Genomic DNA, 23133 nt, shown 5'->3' on the forward strand with positions numbered 1-23133 from the left:
CAAGGGCATTTTGGGAACTAGGGGAGGAGGTCTGGAGTGTGTGTATACGTGTGTTGGGGGTGCAGAAACTAGACACAAAGGGCGTCCCAGCAGCCAGCAACTAACTTGTGAAAGGAGCAGCGAAGGTGCTGCTGGGACGAGTGGAAGGAGGAAGTCGAGGATTGACCTTTTCAGCAGCTTTGGGCTGGGGAGGTTGCCTCCTGAACTTGACCTGTTCAGCTGAAGAAAGACAAGCTGCAGCTCCAGGGCTGCATTTTCCAGTGTCTGGAGCGTCAAGGGTTGTCAGTTTGATTCCAAAACCACAGGGTTACAGAGTCGGGAGATAAGAATGTTGTTGAGCGTGGTCAAGCTGATTTAAGGCCGAAAACTGCAGAAAACAAACCAAAAAAAGCAAAGCAAAAAAAAAAGCGTAACAAATCATACCCCTGCTGCGCTAACATGACATATTAAATATTTTATAACATGGACTCTAACAAGAGGCTCTGTAACGTGGAGACCGAGACGCTCAACCCAAACAAACAAGAGCTGTCACACGTCAGCGACAAAGCTGCTTTCCATACCGCTGTAGCGCACTGCAAACAATCAAACTTGCTTTAAAAAAAAAAAAAAAAAAAAAAAATTGCTGTTCGTAATATTCATGCCATGTTTGTAAAACAGTGTGCTAGGACAGCGGTCCCCAAACCCCGGGCCTCGGACCGGTACCGGTCCGTGAGAGTTGAGGCTCAGGTGTGAAATGTATGGTTTTCAGGGTTTTTATCGGTTTTCAGTGTTATTTTGTTATCGTTTTTATCGTTAACTCTGTTTTCCTGGGTCTTTTCACGTGTGTTATGAATAAATCTTCTTTTTTCGGTACCGGTACTAGTTTTATTTTGTTATATTTATCCGCGACACCTTAAAAGCCGGTCCGTGAAAATATTGTCGGGCATAAACCGGTCCGTGGCGCAAAAAAGGTTGAGGACCGCTGTGCTAGGAAACCAATGAATGCTAACAACCTGAAAGGGGACTTACTTCTAAAAAACAACAAGCTAAAAGTGAGTAAAAAACAAAACCCAGTTCTAACTCCAACACTAGGTGAGTGACCTGGTGGCAGTTAAGAGACTTCAACAGAGTGTTGAAAAAAAAACAAAAACAATATTAGAGCCATCTCTATTAGTTTATACTCTGCTAATATATTATCCTGATTACTATTCTAAGTCTAATTCAAGTCCAATTCAAATTCAGTGAAAGATGCACATTATAGCCAGTTATCACAAAAGACAAAGAGCTGCAAATCCTTTTACGTGAGATGCTGCAAAAAAAAAAAAAAAAATAGCTTCCTGCAGATTTATATTATATGACATATAAATATATAAATTTTGACTAATGCTCAAGCAATTGGTCAAACCTACATCAAACGACTTTACATTTTCACAGCGGCTTTGCCCGAAGGTGAGCTAATGTTACTCTCAGGTCTGCTGGTGTGTCTGGAGATCAGCTCTGTGGTGTAGAAACTGGGTCTGGGGACCCCTCGTCACCAGCTCTGTACCAAAAGACAAGGAGCTCTTTCTTAACGCCTGCAAGTTGAGCACTGCTGTTCTACTGCTACACCCCTCAGCTCAGGAGAGGTGGCAGACTAAATAAGTCCCCATTGAGAGACACTTACCAAGTGCAGAAATTCCCTGTGAAATTAATTACAAGAGCAGTGATCGCAAAATAAATCTGTTTGTGGGGGGGGGGTCTTTTTTTTTTTTTTTTTAAATGCTGTTGTTTGGTTGTCCTCGCCACTCCCCTCCCCAAGGTCCCTGACTTTCTATGTTAGAATTCATTAATAACATGCCTAAAAAAATAAAAAATAAAAAAAATAAACTAATTCCAAATCAAAAACACCTCTACAAACAAACCCCCCCATAAAACAAAAAAACCCTAACCCCAAACACACAACAAAGAGCTTAGTGAGAGATTGGATTGGCTGTCTGGCTGCAGACTGCAGGGTAAATATTGGCTGAGCCTGAGAGTGCCTGTCTGTGTGCGTGTCTGTGTGTATACATCTGTAAATGTGTGCGTGCGTGTGCCCATGTGTACATTTTTGCGTGTGCGTTTGAGGGAGAGTCAACAAGTAGCCGTGTGCGTGTTTGGCCTGAGGTAGTTGACAGATGACCCCGCTGCCACCTACACACTAACACCACTCACACACAGGATTACAGATCAGGCCATTTACATCTGTCTGGCTGGCTTGCCCCCGCTGCAGGCTAACTGTTACATACACACAGCGCAGACGGTCACTTAAGTCTCCGATACAGGGACCAGGACATTCCCCAGAGACAGATGTGTGTTTGTGCGTGCTTCTTAAGAACCAGGAGGATGATTCTAGGAATATTCTACACAAGGGTTTGTATTTTGTATTTTGAGTTTTATTTTCGACACATTTGGTCGCAATATAGTTACTGTGTACTGTATAAGCCAGGCTAAAGGATCGATAATTGCGACGCAATTGCTTTTTCAGTCCAAACATAAGAAAGACTGTTAGGTACAGGCTCACAATCATCTATTGGTCCCCGGCATCTCCTCAACCAATGACATCACTCAGGTTTGGAAAAACAAGGAAGCTACAACTGGTTGTATTGTGGCGTCTGCCATGTTACTCGGTCAACTCATTATCATGCTTGCGTCTGACTCTTACCTAATTGAATGATGCTAGGGGTGCAACAATACTCGTATCAATATTGAACTGTTCGATACAGTGCTTTTGGTTCGGTACGCATATGTATCAAACGATACAAAATGTTTTATTTATTTTATCAACTTTTCTTCTGACGATGCTGTCTGTGTTGAGCGCTCAGTGGATCTGCGTTCGACTGATCTGCCTAGGCTGCACTGTCGAGCGCAGATCCACTGAGCGCAGCGCAAGCTAGCAAGACAGAAGCTAAGCTCGTTGCAACATGGCAACTGCCTCAACGCTACCCGAAATTGAACCTCCCCCACCCTCATTCAGATCTGGCGTTTGGAACTATTTTGGGTTTCATGTGAAGTATGACCCTGATGGTAAGTGCGTCATGGACAAAAGTAAAACAGTATGTTGGATGTGCCACGCAATGCTCAATTGGTGGGAACTAGTGCGTTAGCGCAGTTAGCTTGTTAACGTGTTGACGCCGTCCAGCCCCACGCACGGGGCGATCTGCGGTAACTCGTTAACGGAGATTTGCTGCGTTATGGCGTTAATGTCATTTTAACGAGATTAACGCTGACAGCACTAGTGGGAACACAATGAATATGACTGCACATTTACTCCGACATCATCCTAGTGCAAAGACAAGTGGAAGCAGACAAAAACAACAAGCACGCATGCTACAAACTTTACCCGAGTCATTAGCACATGATTCTCCTTATGGGGACCTGATATGTTTAATATGCTGCTGAGAATATAGCCCAGAAGAAGCGTATAGTATAGCTTTTATTTTGGAAAGAGACATTTCTCTGTAATAAACTCTCTTTTCCAAAGATGAGTGATTTCTCGATCAGATTTATTTATTTATTTTTATTATTTTGTTGTTTCAGCAACATTAAATTTAAAAACTGTTCTTTTGAGTTAAAATATATTTATAATTTTAATAAATGACAAATTAAAAAGGCATGAACATTTTTTTGTATCGAAAAAATATCGAAAGTATTGAACCGAACCGTGAATTTTGTGTATCGTTGCACCCCTAATGATGCCATTATGCAGCAGCTGATCTGCAGCCTTGTCCCAAAATACAATCTTACTTTTCTAATCAGTTTTCCTGATTTAACCATTTTCAATCCAGATTACAGAACCAACCACTGCATTACTATTGAACATTTCCCAAGGTTTTGTAGAAACACAGTTTGCACTAGGTTCAAGTAGAATGATCTAAGGCAGCTGACATATAGTATTTCCCCTGATAATAGCAGTAAGAGACAATATCTGATTAAATGACTTAAGAGTGTAATATGTTTGCCGAACACATGTTTGCAGTGTGACCCTGCAGGGACGACACCTTCAAAAGAAAAGGTGAGCCACTATCCAGTTAAAGCTTTTATCTCTCAGCCTCTTTAGCCGGGCAGCTAACTGTAGGTTAAAGCTATAGGATGCGCAATGACTGGTGCTGCTGTGTGAAAACAGAACTTTAAAATACCATGCCTACTATACGAGATAAATGCACCACACAATGAATCCAAGCACAGCAACAGCTAGGAGACTAACACTTGTTAAGAGGTCTCTGCCTTTCAAATCCTACATGTGAATCCCAGTGTAGGCTGAGGTTCGGTTCCTGGCCATGACACACTGTCTGCGCTGTGATCCCTCTATGTTCCAAGTCCCTTTCAATTTTCCTCCTCGTCTGAATGAAAGAGGAAACACACCAGTGAGACGCCTGCTCCGCTTTATAAAAAAGGGGAGAGAGAGGAAAAAAAAGAAAAGAGGCAGACTGTAGCTCTTTTCTGCAGCCAGAGAAATCATCAAAGCATGAGCTGCATTATTCAGCCTTGCCGAGTCTGCATGACAACACAGCCGACAAACAAGAGCTCTTTTCAAACCAGACGGCCACTACAGTAGAACACAGCTATTTCAAACCACTTGTGAATGGAGCTCCCTCCGACTAGTGAGACATTAAGACGAGAAGAAATGCACTGAAAATACCAGGCCAGCATTTATTCAAAGTTGTGTGAACCCACAATGCAGTTTGTTTGCTAGTTTAATACTTTGCAAGTGTCAATCAGAGCAACCATTCCACTTTTTCCCTCCTCTTGCTGCACTGCTCAGTCTGAGACAGTCCTCCTGGATTATCTAATTAGGCTCCGTGCTGTACCAGTCGATCTGTGCGTGCACCACTTCATGCCTGACTATGTGCTTTTCCTGGCTAGCAGTACCATGATGCCACAGAAAAACGAATGGAGGAACACCAGTCCGTCTGCCAGATAAGCGCACAGGCGCGCACACACACACTTACTTCTTGGTTGCAATGTGGCGTCAGCACAACCACACTGCTGCCAAATCTGAATCTAATATCCTGTGTTCACCTCATGTTGCCCGGCCCTGGCCTCGACCCCAGTGGAAATTACACATCAGTGTAACTCTGTCTGTCCTTCTGTCCGTACGTCTGTAGCTTGTCTGCGTGTCTGTCTGTCAATATATCTGCCTGTCTGGCTCTCCCGCATCTCTGTTTATATCTCTGTCGGTACTTGCCTGGCTGCCTGGTTGTGAATCTACCCGCCTTGTCTGCTATGTGCCCGTCTCCTGTTTATTTGTCTTCCTCTGTCTGTCTGTAGACCTGTCACACTGCATGGATACACTCACTGTGCGTCTGGCTGTCCTCTGGTGTCTCTACATGTCTGCCTGCTGTGCTTTTTTTTTTTGCTTTTTTCCTGAATGCTCAGTCATAAAGAGGAACATCTGCAGTGGATCTAGCAGGCAGCAGCATTAGAGCAGAGCTGATAATGATAGTTTCTCTTTGGGCCGCTCAGAAGGCAGACAGACATAACATACCATTCAAGCGTTTCCTGTCTGTGCTGACAGGCAAACTATTTAACCCTCTGTGGTGAGCTCCGAGAGCATTTGCACAGCCAGGCAGCCCTATAGGGTCATACAGTGCCACTGTAAAACAAACTTCAAGTGAGAAAAAAATACTACTTCTGGAAAACGCAGTAGATTATTAAAAGCTTTTTTAGTACTAAGCTGGAAGTACACACATATTGATATTTCTTAATAAGCTAACTGTTGAGTATTACAGTGTAACCGATTAATAGTAATGGGCACCTAAGAGCTTAAACGTACGCCAACGCCTGACATAAGCACTAAAAAGTCCACACGGTGTGGTAGAGACACACTTTAAGTCAAATACAGACAATAAAAGGAGGTTATAAATACCACTAAGTGCTATGAGGTCACCATAAACTTTCTGCTGGACAGCGCAGACATGCTGAAAGTCCATACAGAAGAATTATCGGTTTCCTCTAAGGTATTTAGAGCGGCCCACAGCGAGTTAATAGCAGAACTGTTTAACCGTGTTGGATGAAGACTAAGTCTGATTTGTTGTGCTTCTGTTGCCACACTGGAGAGTGCACATAAAACGGATTAGGCACTAAAGTCTGTCTGTCGGTAGGTTTTTAAGGTCAGGAGAACTCGTAAGAGGAGCAGCTAATGTTACTCACATATCTCCATTCCCTGTGGCTGGGAAGCGGTGCAGTTGCAGGAGCAGGTGACATTGGAGTTGCCGGGGCCGCCAGGAGCCGTTAGGTTTTGCATGGGGCTGGGCAGACCGGAACACCGCTCCGGGGAGAGAGCCGCCGCCGCCGCCGCCGCCGCCGCCGCCAGCGTCGGGGCCCCCCGACGGGAAAACAACGAAAAACTTCCAGGCAGCAGCAGCAGCAGAGTCTGCCGCTACAAGTAACTCCCGACAGTTTCGCTTTAATTATCCCACGGCTTTTCTCACGCCATAATTCTCTCGGAGCGGCTCGGTGAGAGAATCACTGGGAGAGCTGGGGACGAGCCATTGCCTGTGGCTAATGCATTGTACGGCTTTTTCCGTTCCTTCCTCCGTCGCTGAGAGCAGCTGTCTTTACCCTACTACAGCTCGGCAGACACGGCGTCCTCAAGCCACGCCCGTAAACTGACAGAATGCCGCAGCGGCCTATCAGAGAGCTTCAGGGGAGGGACAGCGACGGGGTGGTGGGGGGTAGGGGAGGGAGGAGCCGCTGCCTTCAGGAGCGCTAAGAAATATCACTACCCTGACTTTAGCCAGCTAGGGGGAAAAAGCAACAAAATAAACGTAGTCCCACACCCTGTATGTAAAATTGACACTAAATCCAACAAATCTTCTAATTAATGACCATCAAATGCATTCACATTCCCACATTTTAATATGACAATGAATTGTAAGAGGAGCACTTGAAGGCAGCAATGGGCAGAGGATGGGACAGCGGCTGTACTTTATGGTAGTGTGCACGCGTGTCTGGGTTGCAGGGGGCAGGCCGCACATTGGTGAGACTGAAAGGGGTGGCTGACCTGACTTAGAAATCTAGCAGACGGGTCGTGGTTGACAATGGCTGTAAGAGAAAGGAGTTGGGGGGAGAGAGGAGGGCTGGACCTGGTAGGTCTGGTGTGTTATTTGGGGAGGGTGGGGGAAGCGCTTCGAGTTTCACTCCCTTGTTATGGCCGGCCACAGCCAATATAGTCGGCTCTTTAAAGGGGCTAACCTTGAGGTGACCCCCCCAAGCTAGTCTTGTGGTTCAGGGCCACATGTGCAGCAGAGAGGCAAACCCCCGCCCCCAGCACATCCCTGCTTAATCTAACCAACAGTGCAGCCATTTCATCCAACACACAAACACAAACACACACATACAGGATCTATAAATAAACCGAGCTGCTCAAATCTGAGAGGGGCTCTGAATGCCACTCTAGTCCAGGAGGTTCCCAAGCTAAGGTTCAGGGACCAAGCAAGGTCATCATAGAGCTTGCAAGTTTTTGACTTTATTTGTGCAGAGGATAAAACAAGTAGTAGGTTAATAGTCTCTTAGCTGGTCATATTAGATTCCTGAATTTGCAGGTGAATCTAAAGATACTATAAAGGATACTCTAATATACTATAAAGGATATAAAGTATACTTTATTTTGAACACATCATTGAGGCTGTGCAAGAGAATTCACATTGGATTTTTTTAAAATTATTTATTATTAAAAGATCTGCTCTACAAGGAAACACATTTGTGTATTCTGCTATATTTTGCTATAAGTGTTGTAGGAACTCTTGATCTAGTAGTCCTGAAGTCACTTCCCCCCCCCCCATCCTATTGCTGTTTGGAACCATAAGCTGTGTATTAAAGATTTCTGGGCTTCCCACATTGGTCACTGCCATGTCAGAGTGCCATGTCAGTAAGATTAGCAAACTTGGTTAGCAAGCTGCATCTATAAATCATGTGCCTGTAAAGCACAGACACATATTTAGTTGAGGTGATGCTTTATCCATTCCAAAACCAGTTTTCATGTATGTTTCTCTTGATTTAACGTCCAATTATGCCTAAATTTCAGCTGTGTAGCTGTTGATTTGAGGTGAAGTGGAAGAATGTTTCTACTACTTCTACCAGTATCACTGACAGCAAAAATGCCACTGAGTATGATGGTGCCACTACCATGCTTGACAGTTGGTACAGTGTTTTTAAGTTTGAAAGCCTCACCTATAATCCTCCAAACATAAAACATACATCTATTCAATGTGAACAAATAGCTCTTTGTTTTGTCTTTCCATAGTACTTTTCTCTAGAAGGCATTAGGCTTGTTTATTTGGACTATACGAGTGCCAGGTCTGTGCCAGGAAACCATCCAGTGGTCAAATATCCAGCCAGAATTATGCCAGAAGTTTGTTGATGGCAAACCAAAAGCATCTGGTCAAGATGCAAGTTGCTGTTTAACCAAATATTAGTGGTGTTTTGAATCTGAATTTATTTTGGATTTTCTCCAATTTACACAAACTTGTGCACCCAATACTTGTTCTTTAAAGTCATTAAATATGTATGCTTTACAATCATTCCTCTCCAGAAACACCTAAAGTTACCATGACCTCATGCCCATTATGAACATGTGTAAATGTCTGACAATCAAGTAACTGCAATAAAATAAGAGAACTTCAATCAGCAAAACTGAGTTTTGGTTGGCTTGTACCGCAGAGCATGCTATTTATTTTTATTATTGGTCAGATAATTCCAAAAGGTACCAACAGCACAAAAACAATCAGGTGGTCTAATTCAGTGACTTGAATTAGTGTAGTTGAAACCGAGCAAACAGCTTCCAGCTACCAATACTTTTGTTGGCATACCTGTCCATCAGAATGGCAACACTGGTCTCCACACCATCCCAGTACAAAGTCATTTTGATGGATGACTTTGGGCATTTTAACACAAAAGTCTATGGGGACTGACTCACTTTTGGATACAGCCTCAAGTGGATGTTAAAGGAACTGCAATTTTTACTACTTGGACATTAGCTTCATTTTCAGTCCTCAAAGTTGCCATTTATGTGGGGAAAAAAATAAATGTAGCAGATGGACGTGTGACCTGCTCTAGTATAAATGGAACCTCATCAGTCTGTGCACATGGAAAGCACGAACTGGCAACAAGTAATTATATGAAAGACCAGAGATGATGATTGGAGTAATGAGCGGGCCAGGCTTACAGCCTTTTACCAACTGCATGGCCTCATGATGGTCCACGGACCATTTTACTGGACGAATGAAGCTCTTCCAGGTGGCATTCCAAGAAAATAGAGCAAAGAGGGAATAATATAGGAATGGCTCTTCTGATCACAGGCCTGCTCTCTTGCACACCACTTCTGCAGCAAATCATAGAAATGCCATGGCAGAAAATCGCATCACATATTGTGTGTGCTGGGAGTGAAAAATGAGAAATGCCTGCTCAGAGGGGGTGCGGTTTGACCGTTTTCACTCTGAAGACATCAGTAACCGAAGGCAATAAAACGAAATGGACCTCTGTGAAGGAAAATAAGTAAATGGGGAAAGCAAAGACCTCCGACAGATGTTCTGCATTAAGTGCCGCATCACTAGCCAAGTTCTATATCCAATCATGCAAAAATATTTTCCTTGACAGCGGCTTCTACACTCCTCTACGAGTGGACTGACACCTTTGGAAGAGAACAGACTGCGTGACCCTGAAACAATTTACAAACGCCTGGCAGCTGTCATAATTGTATTGAAGCAACAAATTGAGGCAACAAATTGAGGCACTGCTGTGTTGTCAGGTAAAGCAACGATATCGATGCACTAAAGACCATTTTTTACAATTTGTTTTTATGTCTTGATCTGAGGTCACAGCCATGCACACACATCCCAGACAAGCTCTCATCCACAGATAGACACACATCGATTCACCCTCTTGCAACCCGCATCCAATCCACCACCACAACCACAAAAATGCAAGCGCACACATGCACAGTCTGTCTGGAGCGTCAATTTAGTCCCCTGGGGAGCACGCAGGGTGACACCACTAACAGGCCAGACCAGACCAGACAGCCAGCAGACAGATAAATACTAGGCACGGCTGAATACCAAATGCACTCGTGTCTACCAGCCCCCCACTCCACCCCCACCCGCCTATAGTCTGCACACACACACAGGCGCTCTCTCTGTGGGTCTCTCGGGAAACGTCTGTCTCATCGTGTATTTGAGGAATCCTAACTTTAGGTTGATAGGTTTATCATGCTCGGCACGTGCACGTGGATCTATTTTTGGAACTTTGGGAGTGCGGGCTTTCCTGCTCACACATGCTTACTCAGGAGTTCACTGCAGTGTTAGTGTTACTGTTGCTGCTGTTTTGTGAATCGAAGTGCCACGCGTTAACGTGACGGCCCTTTAAAGATCTGACAATGCACACTTTTTAATGCAGCATGGACAGGAGAGGAAACACCACCACCGTGTGTCTGCACAAAACCCACACTTCGGATGGCAACAGGTCCATCTTTAGCCACGGGATGCCCGTCTTGTGCATATGTATGTTTGGATACACGGACCATTTCCCACCTGTCACTTCCCCGTGACTTTCCAGATAAAAAGACAGCTGACAGATGACAGTAAGACAGTAGCAGTAGCAGTAACAGTATAAAAGATGCCACGGATGACTCAGAGTTTACATGAGCTGTTTGTGAGGACACCATGAGTGCATCAGTGATGCGGTCGGGCCAGTAGTGGGGAAAAAGCAGCACAGCAAAGGCCTCAGTTGAGGGTAGCCCCATCCCAACAAGGGCAACTTCTCCATCCCAGCCAGTGTGGTGCTGAGCTGCAAGCTACTTTATAGCGCCATCTTGTGGCTCATCTCAGAAAGAGGCCTGTTTCCATCCAGCATCCCAAACACGGAGTGGAAAAAGTTGCTTTCCTTCCCTGGTGTCTGCTTCAGTCCTTCTCGTGTCTCCTCTCTGTCGCTCCATTACTTCTGAAATCAAAGCTGTCTCCCAGGCAAAGGTTTAAGCTTTGAATCAATTATGCCTCGTCTTCATCAGATGGCACGAGGGAGCAGAGAGGAGGACACAGAGGAAAATAAAAGAGTCCATTTCTACGGCTCATTTTTTTAAAGACAGATTAAAGTTCTCACAGTGAGCTGTTTAAAGGGCAAATCACAGTTATACTTTACACTAAATACAGTATTTTTTCCTGTATGAGAAGGACTTTTTATACAGAAAACTATGCCGACACCTCTGAATTTGCACTCATTTTGTGTTTTGAATCAACTCTTTTATTTCTGGTTAAATTCTAATCAAAAATCACAGTAAAAACAGGTATATAAAACGTAATATTTTATAGAACAGTGTGCTGCATACAACAAGTGGGACATCATTTTCTGCTGAAAACACAGCAAACAGGTAGTTGCTTCTATATGACTGCTTAAAGCAGGGGTGGGCAATTCCAGGCCTCGAGGGCGGGTGTCCTGCAGGTTTTAGATCTCACAGGACATGTTGAGGAGCTAATTTAGCCATTTAAATCAGCTGTGTTGGCTCAAGGACACATCTAAAACCTGCAGGGACACCGGCCCTCGAGGCCTGGAGTTGCCCACCCCTGGCTTAAAGTATCCCTTCAGGATATTCAGGACCCTTTAAATCTCTAAAGTATACTCCAACAGAGCAGAAATAAATCATTTATTGATTTGTTGACTAACATAATTAAGGGATTTTTAAGCGAAAGTAATCAACACTCAACTTCTTAAATGTTATGATTTACATTTTCATTGAATTTACTTTAATCACTGACTGACAAAGAAAGACGTTTGAAGATGTGAACTAATCAGGTAATTGGGCTAATTAGGAATCTTTTGCTCCTTTAAGGTCAATAAAGGAAAGGCCATATACAAGGAAGCTCACTTCTGTATTCATGCTCATGTAATGATAATCTATAATGTATTATGCATAATATTACAGTCACACAAGGCTATTTTTCTGCTGAAAAAGGTTTACTTTTTGTATTTTTTTTTTGTATGTTCCTGATTACGCTTGTGTACTTTTACCTATTTTCATCAGGTACATTTGTATGTTAAATGGTAAATGGCCTGCATTTGTATAGCGCTTTACTCAGTCCCTAAGGACCCCAAAGCGCTTTAAACTACATTCAGTCATTCACCCATTCACACACACATTCACACACTGGCAATGGCAAGCTACGTTGTAGCCACAGCTGCCCTGGGGCGCAATGACAGAGGCGCGAGGCATGTTTATTAAAAGATCTCCAAAATATCTCCAAAACTGCCAGCACACCAAAACTGACCTGTCTGTCCATATGTGATCACCTCTTGGTTTGTTTTCAGCATGATTCTTTAAAGGACCGGGGCATAAAAGCACTAATGCATCTTTTATCATCTTGTCAGTTATCTGAATCACTGGGTAAAATTACAGGTGTGAAAGTAGTAGTAGTTTCCATCCAAATGTAACATAAATACTAACATTTAGGTAGAAAATGCCAACTAATGCACTACTATCATATACATACGAGGTTTGTTTGTTGGCGTGTAGAGGTTCAAAGGGTTTCATGGGCATAAAAACATCACATGTGTTTATGTGTGTGGAAAAGTTTAAGGGTGGAATTAAAAGAATGTCCAATCATAACTCAGTTTAAAAACAAATAAAAGGAGATCATTTTCACAAGGTGCAGGATGTTAATCATAGGAGGTATTCGTTAGTGAAAAAATGTAGTTTGTTGTTTTGCAATGTGTACTATCTAAGTGTGTGTAGCCTTGGATACAGTTATAAATATATACAGTCTCATTATATCTCAGTGAACACTGATTTGTTGCAAGTGTAAACTTTATCCGTTTCCTTTTCGAGCAAGTAAATTGTGTGCTATACAGAGTTATCCATGGCAACTTTCTTTATTTTCTAATACTTTTTTCTGTTTACAATTATTTTTTTTGCATGTTCAAAATAAAACAGCCAATCAAATCAAAACAGTCAGAAAAGGCATAAAAGGAGATTTTGAGGTAGAGGTGGGTTTCAAAGCAGCTTGCATATGCAATGAATCTGTTGATCAGTGAGCTCATACCCTTCGGGAACTAACGCTAAACTCGATTTTGGGTTAAAATGAATCTTTTTAGGATGTTAAAAACATTTTTTAACACACAAGTTTTCCAGTTGAAAATTGACATGCAAACAGGTGGATGGAGTTGCATGCAGAACAAAAGAAATACGTCTTCCTTCTTTGAGAAGGTGACTGGACTGCACAAGTGACAAAATACCTTTCGTTTTTGGAATACTGACCAAATAAACAAATAAATAGGAGGCGGAAATCATTCCCAAAACAGCAAAAATGGTTAATACAGTGGAAGCAAATAACTGAATGAAATATTCATCCATGTGGCCACAGAACTGCCCCCAAAAATCAGAGAAAGAGCAGAAACTGACGGGCTGTGAACCGTATGGGATAACCTGCGACACTGCAAATGAACACAGCACAGAGGAAGAAGAAGAGCAGTTTCTTGCCTGCATCACTAATGCCTGTTTATCCCAAAAAAGCCTCAATCGTGGGACTCGTGTGATGAAAGTATTTGCGCATGACGAAGGATCCATTTTGACTATAACATATCATTTTCAGTCAGACTAATAACTCGAAACACCCCGTGACTTCTGTGTGGAGTGGGTATTACTGAATGCCTTTCCAAATGTCAGAACAAAAGATGGATATGACTCAGCCTTAATAACAAGGCTGAATGGGATTCATGAATTAACCGCAATGCATCTCACCAGCTGACAATGCTGGAGAGCGAGGGAGGAGAGAAAGGGGGAGAGAAAGAGAGAGAGAGAGTGTTTGCTTAGGCATCGACTGTAGCTCGGCATCTTCAGCGGAGCGCTAAGTAACAGAAAGGCCACTCCAGACAGTCAGATTGCAGAGTAGAGAGTTGCGTTCAATAAAAACGTCTGGCATGCCACATCATATTTGCAGCTTCCTGCCCTTGTCTGGCTGCAGTGCCGTGTCATATCCTGTCCACACAGGTGCACCAGCTGTCTGGCTTCCCACCCCTGTCATTTTCACACACACACACACACACACACACACACACACACACACACACACACACACACACACACAAATGCACACACCTCACTTACACCCCTGTCATTTGAAAAGAATACCCCTCCCTACCTCTCTTACTGCCGCAGGCTCCACTGCAATGACACCACAGCTCTCAGTGAAAAGTTATGCATGTGTGTGTCAGAGACAGATAGCTAGAAGAAGAGCAAGGGGGATGACAGAGCAGACAGAAATATGCAGAGTGTGTGTGTGTGTGTGTGTGTGTGTGTGTGTGTGTGTGTGTGTGTGTGTGTGTGTGTGTGTGTGTGTGTGAATAAAACAGTTCACGAAGAGAGAGACAGAGCCTGAGGTGGAGGATACTGAGAGTAAAGGGATGAATGAAGAGAAGATGAGAAGAAAAAAAAAGAAGAGAAGGTGAGCAAAAGGAGGACAGGAGGAAAAGACAAGGCAAGATAAAAGGAAAGCATAGAAGAAGAAAATGTATGAGGAGAAAAAGAGATAAAACACAGGAAGAGAGAAAAGAAGAGGGAAAAACAGGGAAGAGAAAATAAAAGAAAGTGGGAATATAAAAGAAAAAACGAATAAAGGGAGGATAAAAAAAATAATGGACAGTAGAAGAAAAAGGTAAGAAAAAGGAAAAAGTCGAGGAATAACAGAGAGAAAAAAAAGCAGAGAGGTGCCAACAAAAAAAAGAAGAAACAAAGTGAAAGCAAAAGCCAGTGAGTGAGTGAGGGAGGGACATAGAGGCACAGACAGAGAGGAAGAGTAGATAATCAGCAGGTATTGAGCTCTTTTCACCCCTGCGGTAGGGCTCTGCTGAGCATTGTAATGGGCTGTCTGCCCAGCTGGGCCGATGAGCTCATGTCTGGCTTTAATGCCAATCCTCAACTGGCACACAGCTCGGCAAGGCAAGCGCAGACGCAACACCACGATGCCGCTGGGGAAAGGACGCGACACAGCTGAGCGAGAGGAATAGAAAGAGGAAGAAAAAGAGAAGGAAAAGTGAAGGAGAGAGCCAGGCAGGCTGAAGGTGTGTTGTGTGCGTGCGCACTTCCATCACAACACTGATAAGAGCCCCGAACCAGACGGTGATAATCACACAGCCAGTGAGACAGCAGCTGTAAATGTGTGTCTGTAAAAGTGAGGGAAGGGGGACAGAAAGAGCGAGCGAGTGTTATTTTATGCAGTCATAAACAGCGGTGATTACAGAGTGTGCATGGTACACGTTACAGCCTCCTGCTGCCGAGAGTGCATGCAAACAGACGCACACGTGTGTGCAAAAGCACACGCATGGCTACGAAACACAGAAGCACACATGCAATCTGATTTTCAAACAGCTTTTAAGTGAGCCACTGTGTACATGTGCAGACAGCTGACTTCAAAAAGAGTCAGTGTTGGACAACAGTGCTTCAGCGCGCTGACTTTTTCCCTTTCCTTTTGGTTTTTTCAGAGTTGGTATTGTCGCAAAATACAAAGCAAGCGTTTTCTTGCACTCAATGTGGCAGCTGTTCTCACTGCAGGCAATTCACAGCAACCATTATAACATTACGTGGCTGTTTTATCCCCAGGTTTGCTGCCCGTACAGACAGCTCTACACTTTGTGTAAACCATGGCATCACCATTCAATCCGCATAGAAAAAAAGCATGAAAAACAGAGGAAGCTGTATGTCTCCTCCAGTCTTTGTAAGTCTGTGCATAGGGCCCTCTATAACAGCTTTAGATCTAGTGATTGTAACTGTGTATTTGTAGCTCTAATGAGCATATGCTGATCATTAAATCTATAACACATGAGCATGAGGGCAGAGTCACTGCACAGCTCAGCTCATAGCTCGCTGCTGTACTAAAGTGATTTAGGAGACATTAGCGTGACTGTACCCTAGTAGTCTTGTATTGATAGTCCTTTGAAAGCCCAACCCTGACTGAACGAAAACTGACATAACTGATTTTTAAGGCCTTCTGGGGACACTAACAGGATATGCACAACATTATCATTTACATATCATTCACACAGACAATGTAAAACATTAATATCGCTTCTGGGTATAAAAAGTGAAGGCTAAGAGGAAGTGCCTTAAACCGGCATTCTTTTTAAAGAGCACCAGGGGGCGATACCCGCGGTTGCAAAAAAGACTTCCTACAGAAGTTAGCCGTTGGTCACAAATGACTACATACCTGTCTGCAAATACCCCACAACCCCTGATTGTGATGAAAAATATTTATTGATTGCTGTTTGCAAATGTTTGCTGGAGGTTGTTTCCAGTTTTTGTGAAAATTGCTAGGCCCACAGACCGGTCAGTGATGCCCTGGTGACCACTGGTCATTAAATGTGTATTCTGGGACGAGTTGGCGCGTGTTTGCTGCCAGTCACTAGCATAAAACTGTCTGGAAAGATGTTTAAGATGCACCAAAAACCTCTTTGCAATTGCTTTGGTCACTAGCAGGTTGCTGCAGTTGTCTGTAGATTGCACTGGAGACACTGACTTGTCTGCAAACACTTGTGAACTACTCACCAAAGTAGCAGTGAAAATGTGAAAAGTGTGAGGCAAACCAGAAACCGAGTGTCAGTTTTCCAAGTGAAAGTTACAGCTTTTAAACTGTGCTGCTTGCAGCAGTCAGGAATAAAGTTGACTTTAAAGGCAAACATTCTCGATTTCTGGTTTGCATCGTACTTCTTCAGAGTAAGTGGCAAGTGTCTGCACTCAATGCAAACTTTGGTAACTTTGGCAACCTGCTACTCGCCAAAGCAATTACAAGGAGCAATTTGGTGTAGCACCCTATTTATAACAATTTCATTTAGTGACAGTCAGCAACCGGCAGAAGCAATTATCAATCACTTGTCAACTGGTCAGGGAATACACATTTCTCACTAGCAACCTGAGTTTTCCAATAGATCACTGACCAGTCCTAGGAGAACAGAGTTTATGGGTTCAGTTTCAAAAAGAAGATTATTCAGGATATAGCTAACAAAATGTAATGGACATGCTGATGAGCATTCAGTGTCACAGTCAGATCCATCCCACACTCATCTCACCTGGTTTCAAAGCGCTAAAATGCAGATGGCAAAAAATGGTGACCTCATTACAGCTATGTCCATATTTTATGCTTCTGTGAGTTTCTACACACCATTAACATATATTCAATAATCATCCCCTTTTAGCACCAAGACAAATTTTGTGGCTAAAGGTTCCACCATGTTTACCATGATGGGTGAATTTAGAGATTAATTTCAGATAATCTAGTATTAATCAGACTGTTTGTGAAGGTTCTCAGTCATCCAGGTCATCATAGTCTAAGGTGGAGAGTCCCAGATTTAAACTCCCACTGGGTTTAAATCTGGGACTCTCCACCATGTGACCCAAGAACTGAAGAAGCTTCTCGGATGAGAGGTGAAACGTCTTCAAGCAACTTAAAGAAGTCCAGACGCTTTTCTTTCCAAGCTCCTTAGACTATTAACCAGACTGTTTGAAGTTTGGGTAAAAATGTGAAACTTTTTTTCCTTCTCACACAACCAGCAGTAACACATGCTTTTATGTACAGGCTTATTCTCTGTTTATCCTGATTGGCACCGTCTGGGCTCGTCTTCCTCATCTACCCTACCTTGTTCACTCATCGCTTGCCAAAACAAATTAAGTACACGACTATTACTTTATTCCTGGAGGAACGTTGTTTCGCCTCACTGTGTATTTTTAAACTGTATATGGTTGAAGTGACAATAAAGTTGAACTTGGAGTATTGATGCCTTTTCCTAATTAAAAAGAGGATAATTATTCTTAGTCTCTCTCTGTCGAGTGCACGTACTACGTGGGTGTTATGTTGGAGTTTTTGTTTTCCAGACACCAAATGCTGCAATGGCATCCCAAAAAACATGACAATTAGCTGTAGTCGGTTAGCTTTACTGACTGAATCTTCTTTATTGAAACTCTAATCAAAATAATCTGGATGTTTTATAAAGTCTAATTAAACTTTTGAATGTGAGACCCAATTAGGTCATTTTTCTGTTCCTTTTGTTTCTGCTTGACTGACTCATTGTGAGATTTTCCATTACTGTCGAGTACCGAATGAACACCTAGTTTCATCTTTTTTTCTCCAGTCTATTTTTCGTTTCCATGTCAAGAAAAATCTCTAGAATACCAATCCATCTCCACAGAGACTTCATATATCGGTTTCATATATCATCCGTTACATACATCCGAGAATGTCACAACATAAGCTCTGACTGCGAGGGCAGCAGGTCTGGAACAGATGGACGCTCATATGAACAAGTTGCTGGGATCCAAACACTCCAAACACTCCTCCTCTCTGCCTGTCTGGCTACACCACGTAAAATGCTATAGCGTCCATATTGAGCACTATAATGAAAACATTACATTAGGTGAGAGATCCTGTGCTCCGAGCAAGGGCTGACAGATGGATGGCAGTGGGAACATGTTGCAGCACCCCAGACCTGCTACCACCCTGGCAGAACATAGTGACAAGCAGGTTAGCATAACCGGCAAGCTAACACTGCCTACACTAACACAGCTGTTTCCAGGCGACTCCTGCTCACACTGGTTGGGCTCCGCACATGTATATGTTATCATACCATATAGCTTCGTTAGCTGCAGCATTCGCCATACAGCCTGTAAACAGCACAGACCGTGACAGCTTGTACCAGCCCAGCCAGTGTTCACCACAGTCTGCCTCACTGCCATCCTACAGCTCTGTAGCAGGACCAGTGAGTTAACAGCTTGTACCAGGCCAGCGAGCGTCCCTGCTCACAGCTTGTGTTGCTAGCGAAACCCCCCTCTCCGCCCCCCAACCTCTCTTTACAGTAGTAGCAAACAGGACTATGGGGAGTCAACAGATCACCCCACAACAGCTTGTAACCGCTGCGTTCACTGCTGAGGTGCTAAAACCAAAGGCAAGGCTACACAACAACATTAACACTGCATCAAGTCAGCAGTGGTATCTCATTCGTGGTAGATAGAAATGTCTCACAGGGTGGTATTAGCAGCAAAAACGATGCGTTTGATCTAAATCTCCATATGTGAGGAATAATGACAGATGCTGGGGCATAACCTGAAGAGTCTGTAACGTCTGATTCAAAACAGAAATATGTTCAAATGCAAAGACTCTGAATATTTTAGGAATATCCAATATGTACATTTTTTGGCCTCAACCCTTCTAAGAAAGATGAGCAACTTCAGAATTCCCCGTATTTCTCTCTTTCTCTGGTCCTAAGGATTTAGTGCTATTGCCATACGCCTGCTTTTAAAGACTTACTAATAAAGGCTGAACATGTATGAAGCCTCGTCAGAACATGACAAGACACTGACATTTGAAATTGTAAAGTAGCACTAGTGGGAATGTATGGTTACCTATTTTATGGAGTTGTTGCACAAAACCAAATCTGCCTCCAAATCTGAGGCCATGGTTCTCAGCCGGAAAAGGGCGGAGTGCCCACTCCGGGTCGGGGATGAGTTCCTGCCCCAAGTGGAGGAGTTCAAGTATCTCAGGGTCTTGTTCGCGAGTGATGGGAGAAGGGAGCCGGAGATTGACAGACGGATTGGTGCTGCGGCCGCAGTGATGTGGACGCTGCACCGGTCCGTCGTGGTGAAGAGAGAGCTGAGTGTAAAAGTGAAGCTCTCAATTTACTGGTCGATCTACGTCCCTACCCTGACCTATGGCCACGAGCTGTGGGTAGTGACCGAAAGAACGAGATCGCGGATACAAGCAGCGGAAATGAGCTTCCTCCGAAGGGTGGCTGGCCTCTCCCTTAGGGTGAGAGGTTCAGCCATCCGGGAGGGGCTCAGAGTAGAGCCGCTGCTCCTCCACATCGAAAGGAGCCAGCTGAGGTGGTTCGGGCATCTGATAAGGATGCCTCCTGGGCGCCTCCTGGGTGAGGTGTTCCGGGCATGTCCCACCGGGAGGAGGCCCCGGGGCAGACCCAGGACACGCTGGAGAGATTATATCTCTCGGCTGGCCTGGGAACGCCTTGGTGTTCCTCCGCATAAGCTAGAGGAGGTGGCTGGGGAGAGGGAGGTCTGGGCTTCTCTGCAGGGGCTGCTGCCCCCGCGACCCGGCCCCAGATAAAGCGGAAGAAGATGGATGGATGGATGGATGGATGTTGCACAAAACCTTAACATAGATTTTAAATTTTCAACCAAGGAGATCTATGTTTCAGAGCTCAACTGGTTCCTGATCTCCTATATATTTATTGACAACAATTTGAACATTTCAATCACTCCATCAGACCTGTTGCCACTGGTTTTGAGTCTAGTTCCTTCTTGACAGCCACACTAAAACCGTTTCTGATGAGGTTTCAGTAAACAGTCGTTAGATCAACTGAAAGGCCAGATGCATTTTTCAGGCCCTGTTTCAGGTTTTTGCTGAAGTTATTTCCTGTTTCTTAAGGACATGACTCTTAGATATTGTTTCAGAAACTTTTTTAGGGCTGCCAGTTATTTTTTCCTTCTGCTTGTCAAGTTTCTTCAACTTTTCAGGATATACTCTACATCACACCAAGATACGCAACATTTTCGGGTACTAACACTTTGGTAATTATATATATATTTATACAAATATATATGTGTATATATATATACATACACACACACACACACACACACACACACACACATATACATACACGTAAGCTAATTGTCACCATGGAATTTCATTCGACTCACCACTAAATAATAAATAAAGAATTTGAAGTGCTGCCGGCCGGGCAAAAACTGTACTGTATTTTTGCTACTAAAGTGAAAGAAAGCAACAATCTGACAAATGATGACACTGGAGTGTAGGTGTCATTGTCCCTGGGACTCACAGGCTATAATATTTGATAGATTCCCAGTATCTAGTGAGCTGTCAATGTGAATTACTAAAGTCCGTGAAAATATGCTTAAAATGCTATCAGGCAACACGCTCTCAGAGTCATTCACCCAGATCTTCCTCACACCGCTTACATGTGTGTTTTCAAAGCCTCAACGAAGCAGACAGGTCATAGGGCATCTCTGTTGGCATCTAGTGGCTGCTGTGAAGTGGACATGTAAAGCTTTTTAACATGTGAGATATTTTACGCAGAAAAAAACTGGACCATAAAGCAAAACTACAGGTCTAAGGTGAATAAATAAAGACTCAGCAAGTCTTGTGGCTTAATATAGTTTTAGCTGTTCAGCTGATGTCTGTCCACTTATGTTAACTAATTAACGTCTTACGCTCCACTCACCCATCACTTGTGAACTCGGAGTAAAAGTAAAAGAAGCCCTGGTCACACATTTAAGGCAGAACATTTCTGAGAGCACTTGATGAGTTTTCAACTTAAACAAAGCGTCGGTAACATATAATCAAGCATATGACAATATCACTGTCAAGACAATTACTTTTATTGAGGGCTTTTACTTCGGCTGCTTAAAATAGAATTAATAATGAAGTTGCATTAGAACTGGGACTGAACTCATTTTACTTTGATTTCATGGTGTTAAAGCCAGCCTACGGATCTGGGAGAGCAGCTTTTACATCTTATATTAATTTCACTTTGCAACAACTTTAAAAAAAAAACAGTTATTATCAGGTGAAAATCTAAAGAGAAAAATCAAGAAAGAATCGAACAACATTCGAGACAAAGTTTTGCATTGAGTGTTTCTTCTTCCCTCTGCACTGAATTATACTTGTTATTAATCTCTGGCGCTGGCATGTGTTTTGTCCTGTCTTCTTTCCCCAACCGGTTGCGGCAGATGTCCACCCCTCCCTGAGCCTGTTTTTCCTGGAGGTTTCTTCCTGTTAAAAGGGACTTTATTCTTTCCCACTGTCGCCAAAGTGCTTGCTCAAACAGGGTCATATGACTGTTGGGTTTTTCTCTGTATGTATTATTGTAGGGTCTACCTTACAATATAAAGCACCTTGAGGTCACTGTTGTTGTGATTTGGCGCTGTATAAATAAAACTGAATTGAATTTTGATAGTACACTCGCTTTACTTTTGCTGAGTACCGTTCGTAATGTACAACTTTGTGAATCATCTGGTACCGTGCTCCAGACCTGAATGGAATAAGACACAATTCGACTTTCACTTCATCATGTTTTGTGAAAGAAAAATGTGCACTGTGCTCATGTTGGCACTCTGTACTTTGCAGAAGCTGCCATCTAAGCAATAGAAGGCAAAAAGCCTTCCGCTAATGTGCTATTCTGTTATCAAGATCTCACGAAGTGTCACAAATGCTGCATTGGCTGTCACTGCGACTCACTACACGGGACATTGCACCTGAAGCTCATTTTCATTAGAACTCTCACCATGTGTTGGGCCGGCCCCGTATCGAACTCATTGTTTAGGGTCTTGGGTGCGGCTGGCATAGCGATGTCTTTTTTCATCTGGTTTTCAGGCACCATAAATTTGGTCTCTGTTGTTGGCAGCACGTATTTCTTTAATGCTTAAATCATGTGTGACTGTCATGTTTGTGCAGACACACACCGTGTCAGATGAATCTGAGAGCCTAGCAGGACGCAAAGAGCGACACAATCCAGACGGTCAGTAACACAGAGCTGGAGATTTTTTTGGCAGTGGTCTGGAAAGCGATTTGTACTGCGATTTTCGTTCTCTGATTTTTGTGAGTGTGAGTGCGTGTGCTTGTTGTCTGCCCAGTGACACCCAGTGAGAGGCTGCTTCCTCGGAGAGTGATTGGTTTGTTGGCGAGACGGTCTGAGTGTGCAGGTGGGAGAGCTGCCTGTGTCGGTCTGCTTTCACTACCATCCAAACCCTGCCATTCACTATTTTCCAAGCAAGCTAATCGAGCTCTGCTCTCTGAAATATTCCATCTTTCATATTCCATATTTTAACTTTAACTTTCACTGATCTCCACGTCTCCTTTTCTTAAAAGCTGTTTTCCTTTTTTGTTTCAGATTTTAAAAAGAGAAGAAAGCGAAACCTCCAAATTTATCATTAAGCTTTGAGAAATAAAAGGTAAACTCGTAGAAAAGAAACAAGTGCTGATATTCAGCCAGGACTCTTAATCTGATTTCTGGATATGTGGCTAGTTAGAAAAAACCACACAAATCCTCTTTTAATTAAGCAATAACAAGGGGGAGAGTTAAACTGAGAGACAGTGGCACTGCTGTGATGACCTCTGGCTCTCAGCGGCCCCA

The 23133-nt window shown here is 43.4% G+C and overlaps 1 protein-coding gene across 2 annotated transcripts in view; it reads right to left on the reverse strand.

The window, feature by feature from the left end:
- LOC146698018 (low-density lipoprotein receptor class A domain-containing protein 4-like) overlaps positions 1 to 23133 on the reverse strand; it is a 279790-nt gene that overhangs the window by 35159 nt on the left and 221498 nt on the right. Inside the window, exon 1 of one of the 2 annotated variants that reach the window (XM_085472953.1) lies at positions 6148 to 9890. The exons of the other annotated variant lie outside the window; for it this stretch is intronic. Within the exon in view, the coding sequence (XP_085329079.1) occupies positions 6148 to 6241 (94 nt within the window). The 5' untranslated portion in view covers positions 6242 to 9890. Of the gene's footprint in view, positions 1 to 6147; positions 9891 to 23133 lie in introns of those variants that run through there. 2 annotated transcript variants of the gene reach the window in all.

Source organism: Copadichromis virginalis, linkage group LG11 (genome assembly GCF_057382275.1).
Source record: "Copadichromis virginalis isolate Kocher_CV1m ecotype Utaka linkage group LG11, C_Virginalis_male_GT1.1, whole genome shotgun sequence".
In the NCBI taxonomy this organism is placed as follows: Eukaryota; Metazoa; Chordata; class Actinopteri; order Cichliformes; family Cichlidae; genus Copadichromis; species Copadichromis virginalis.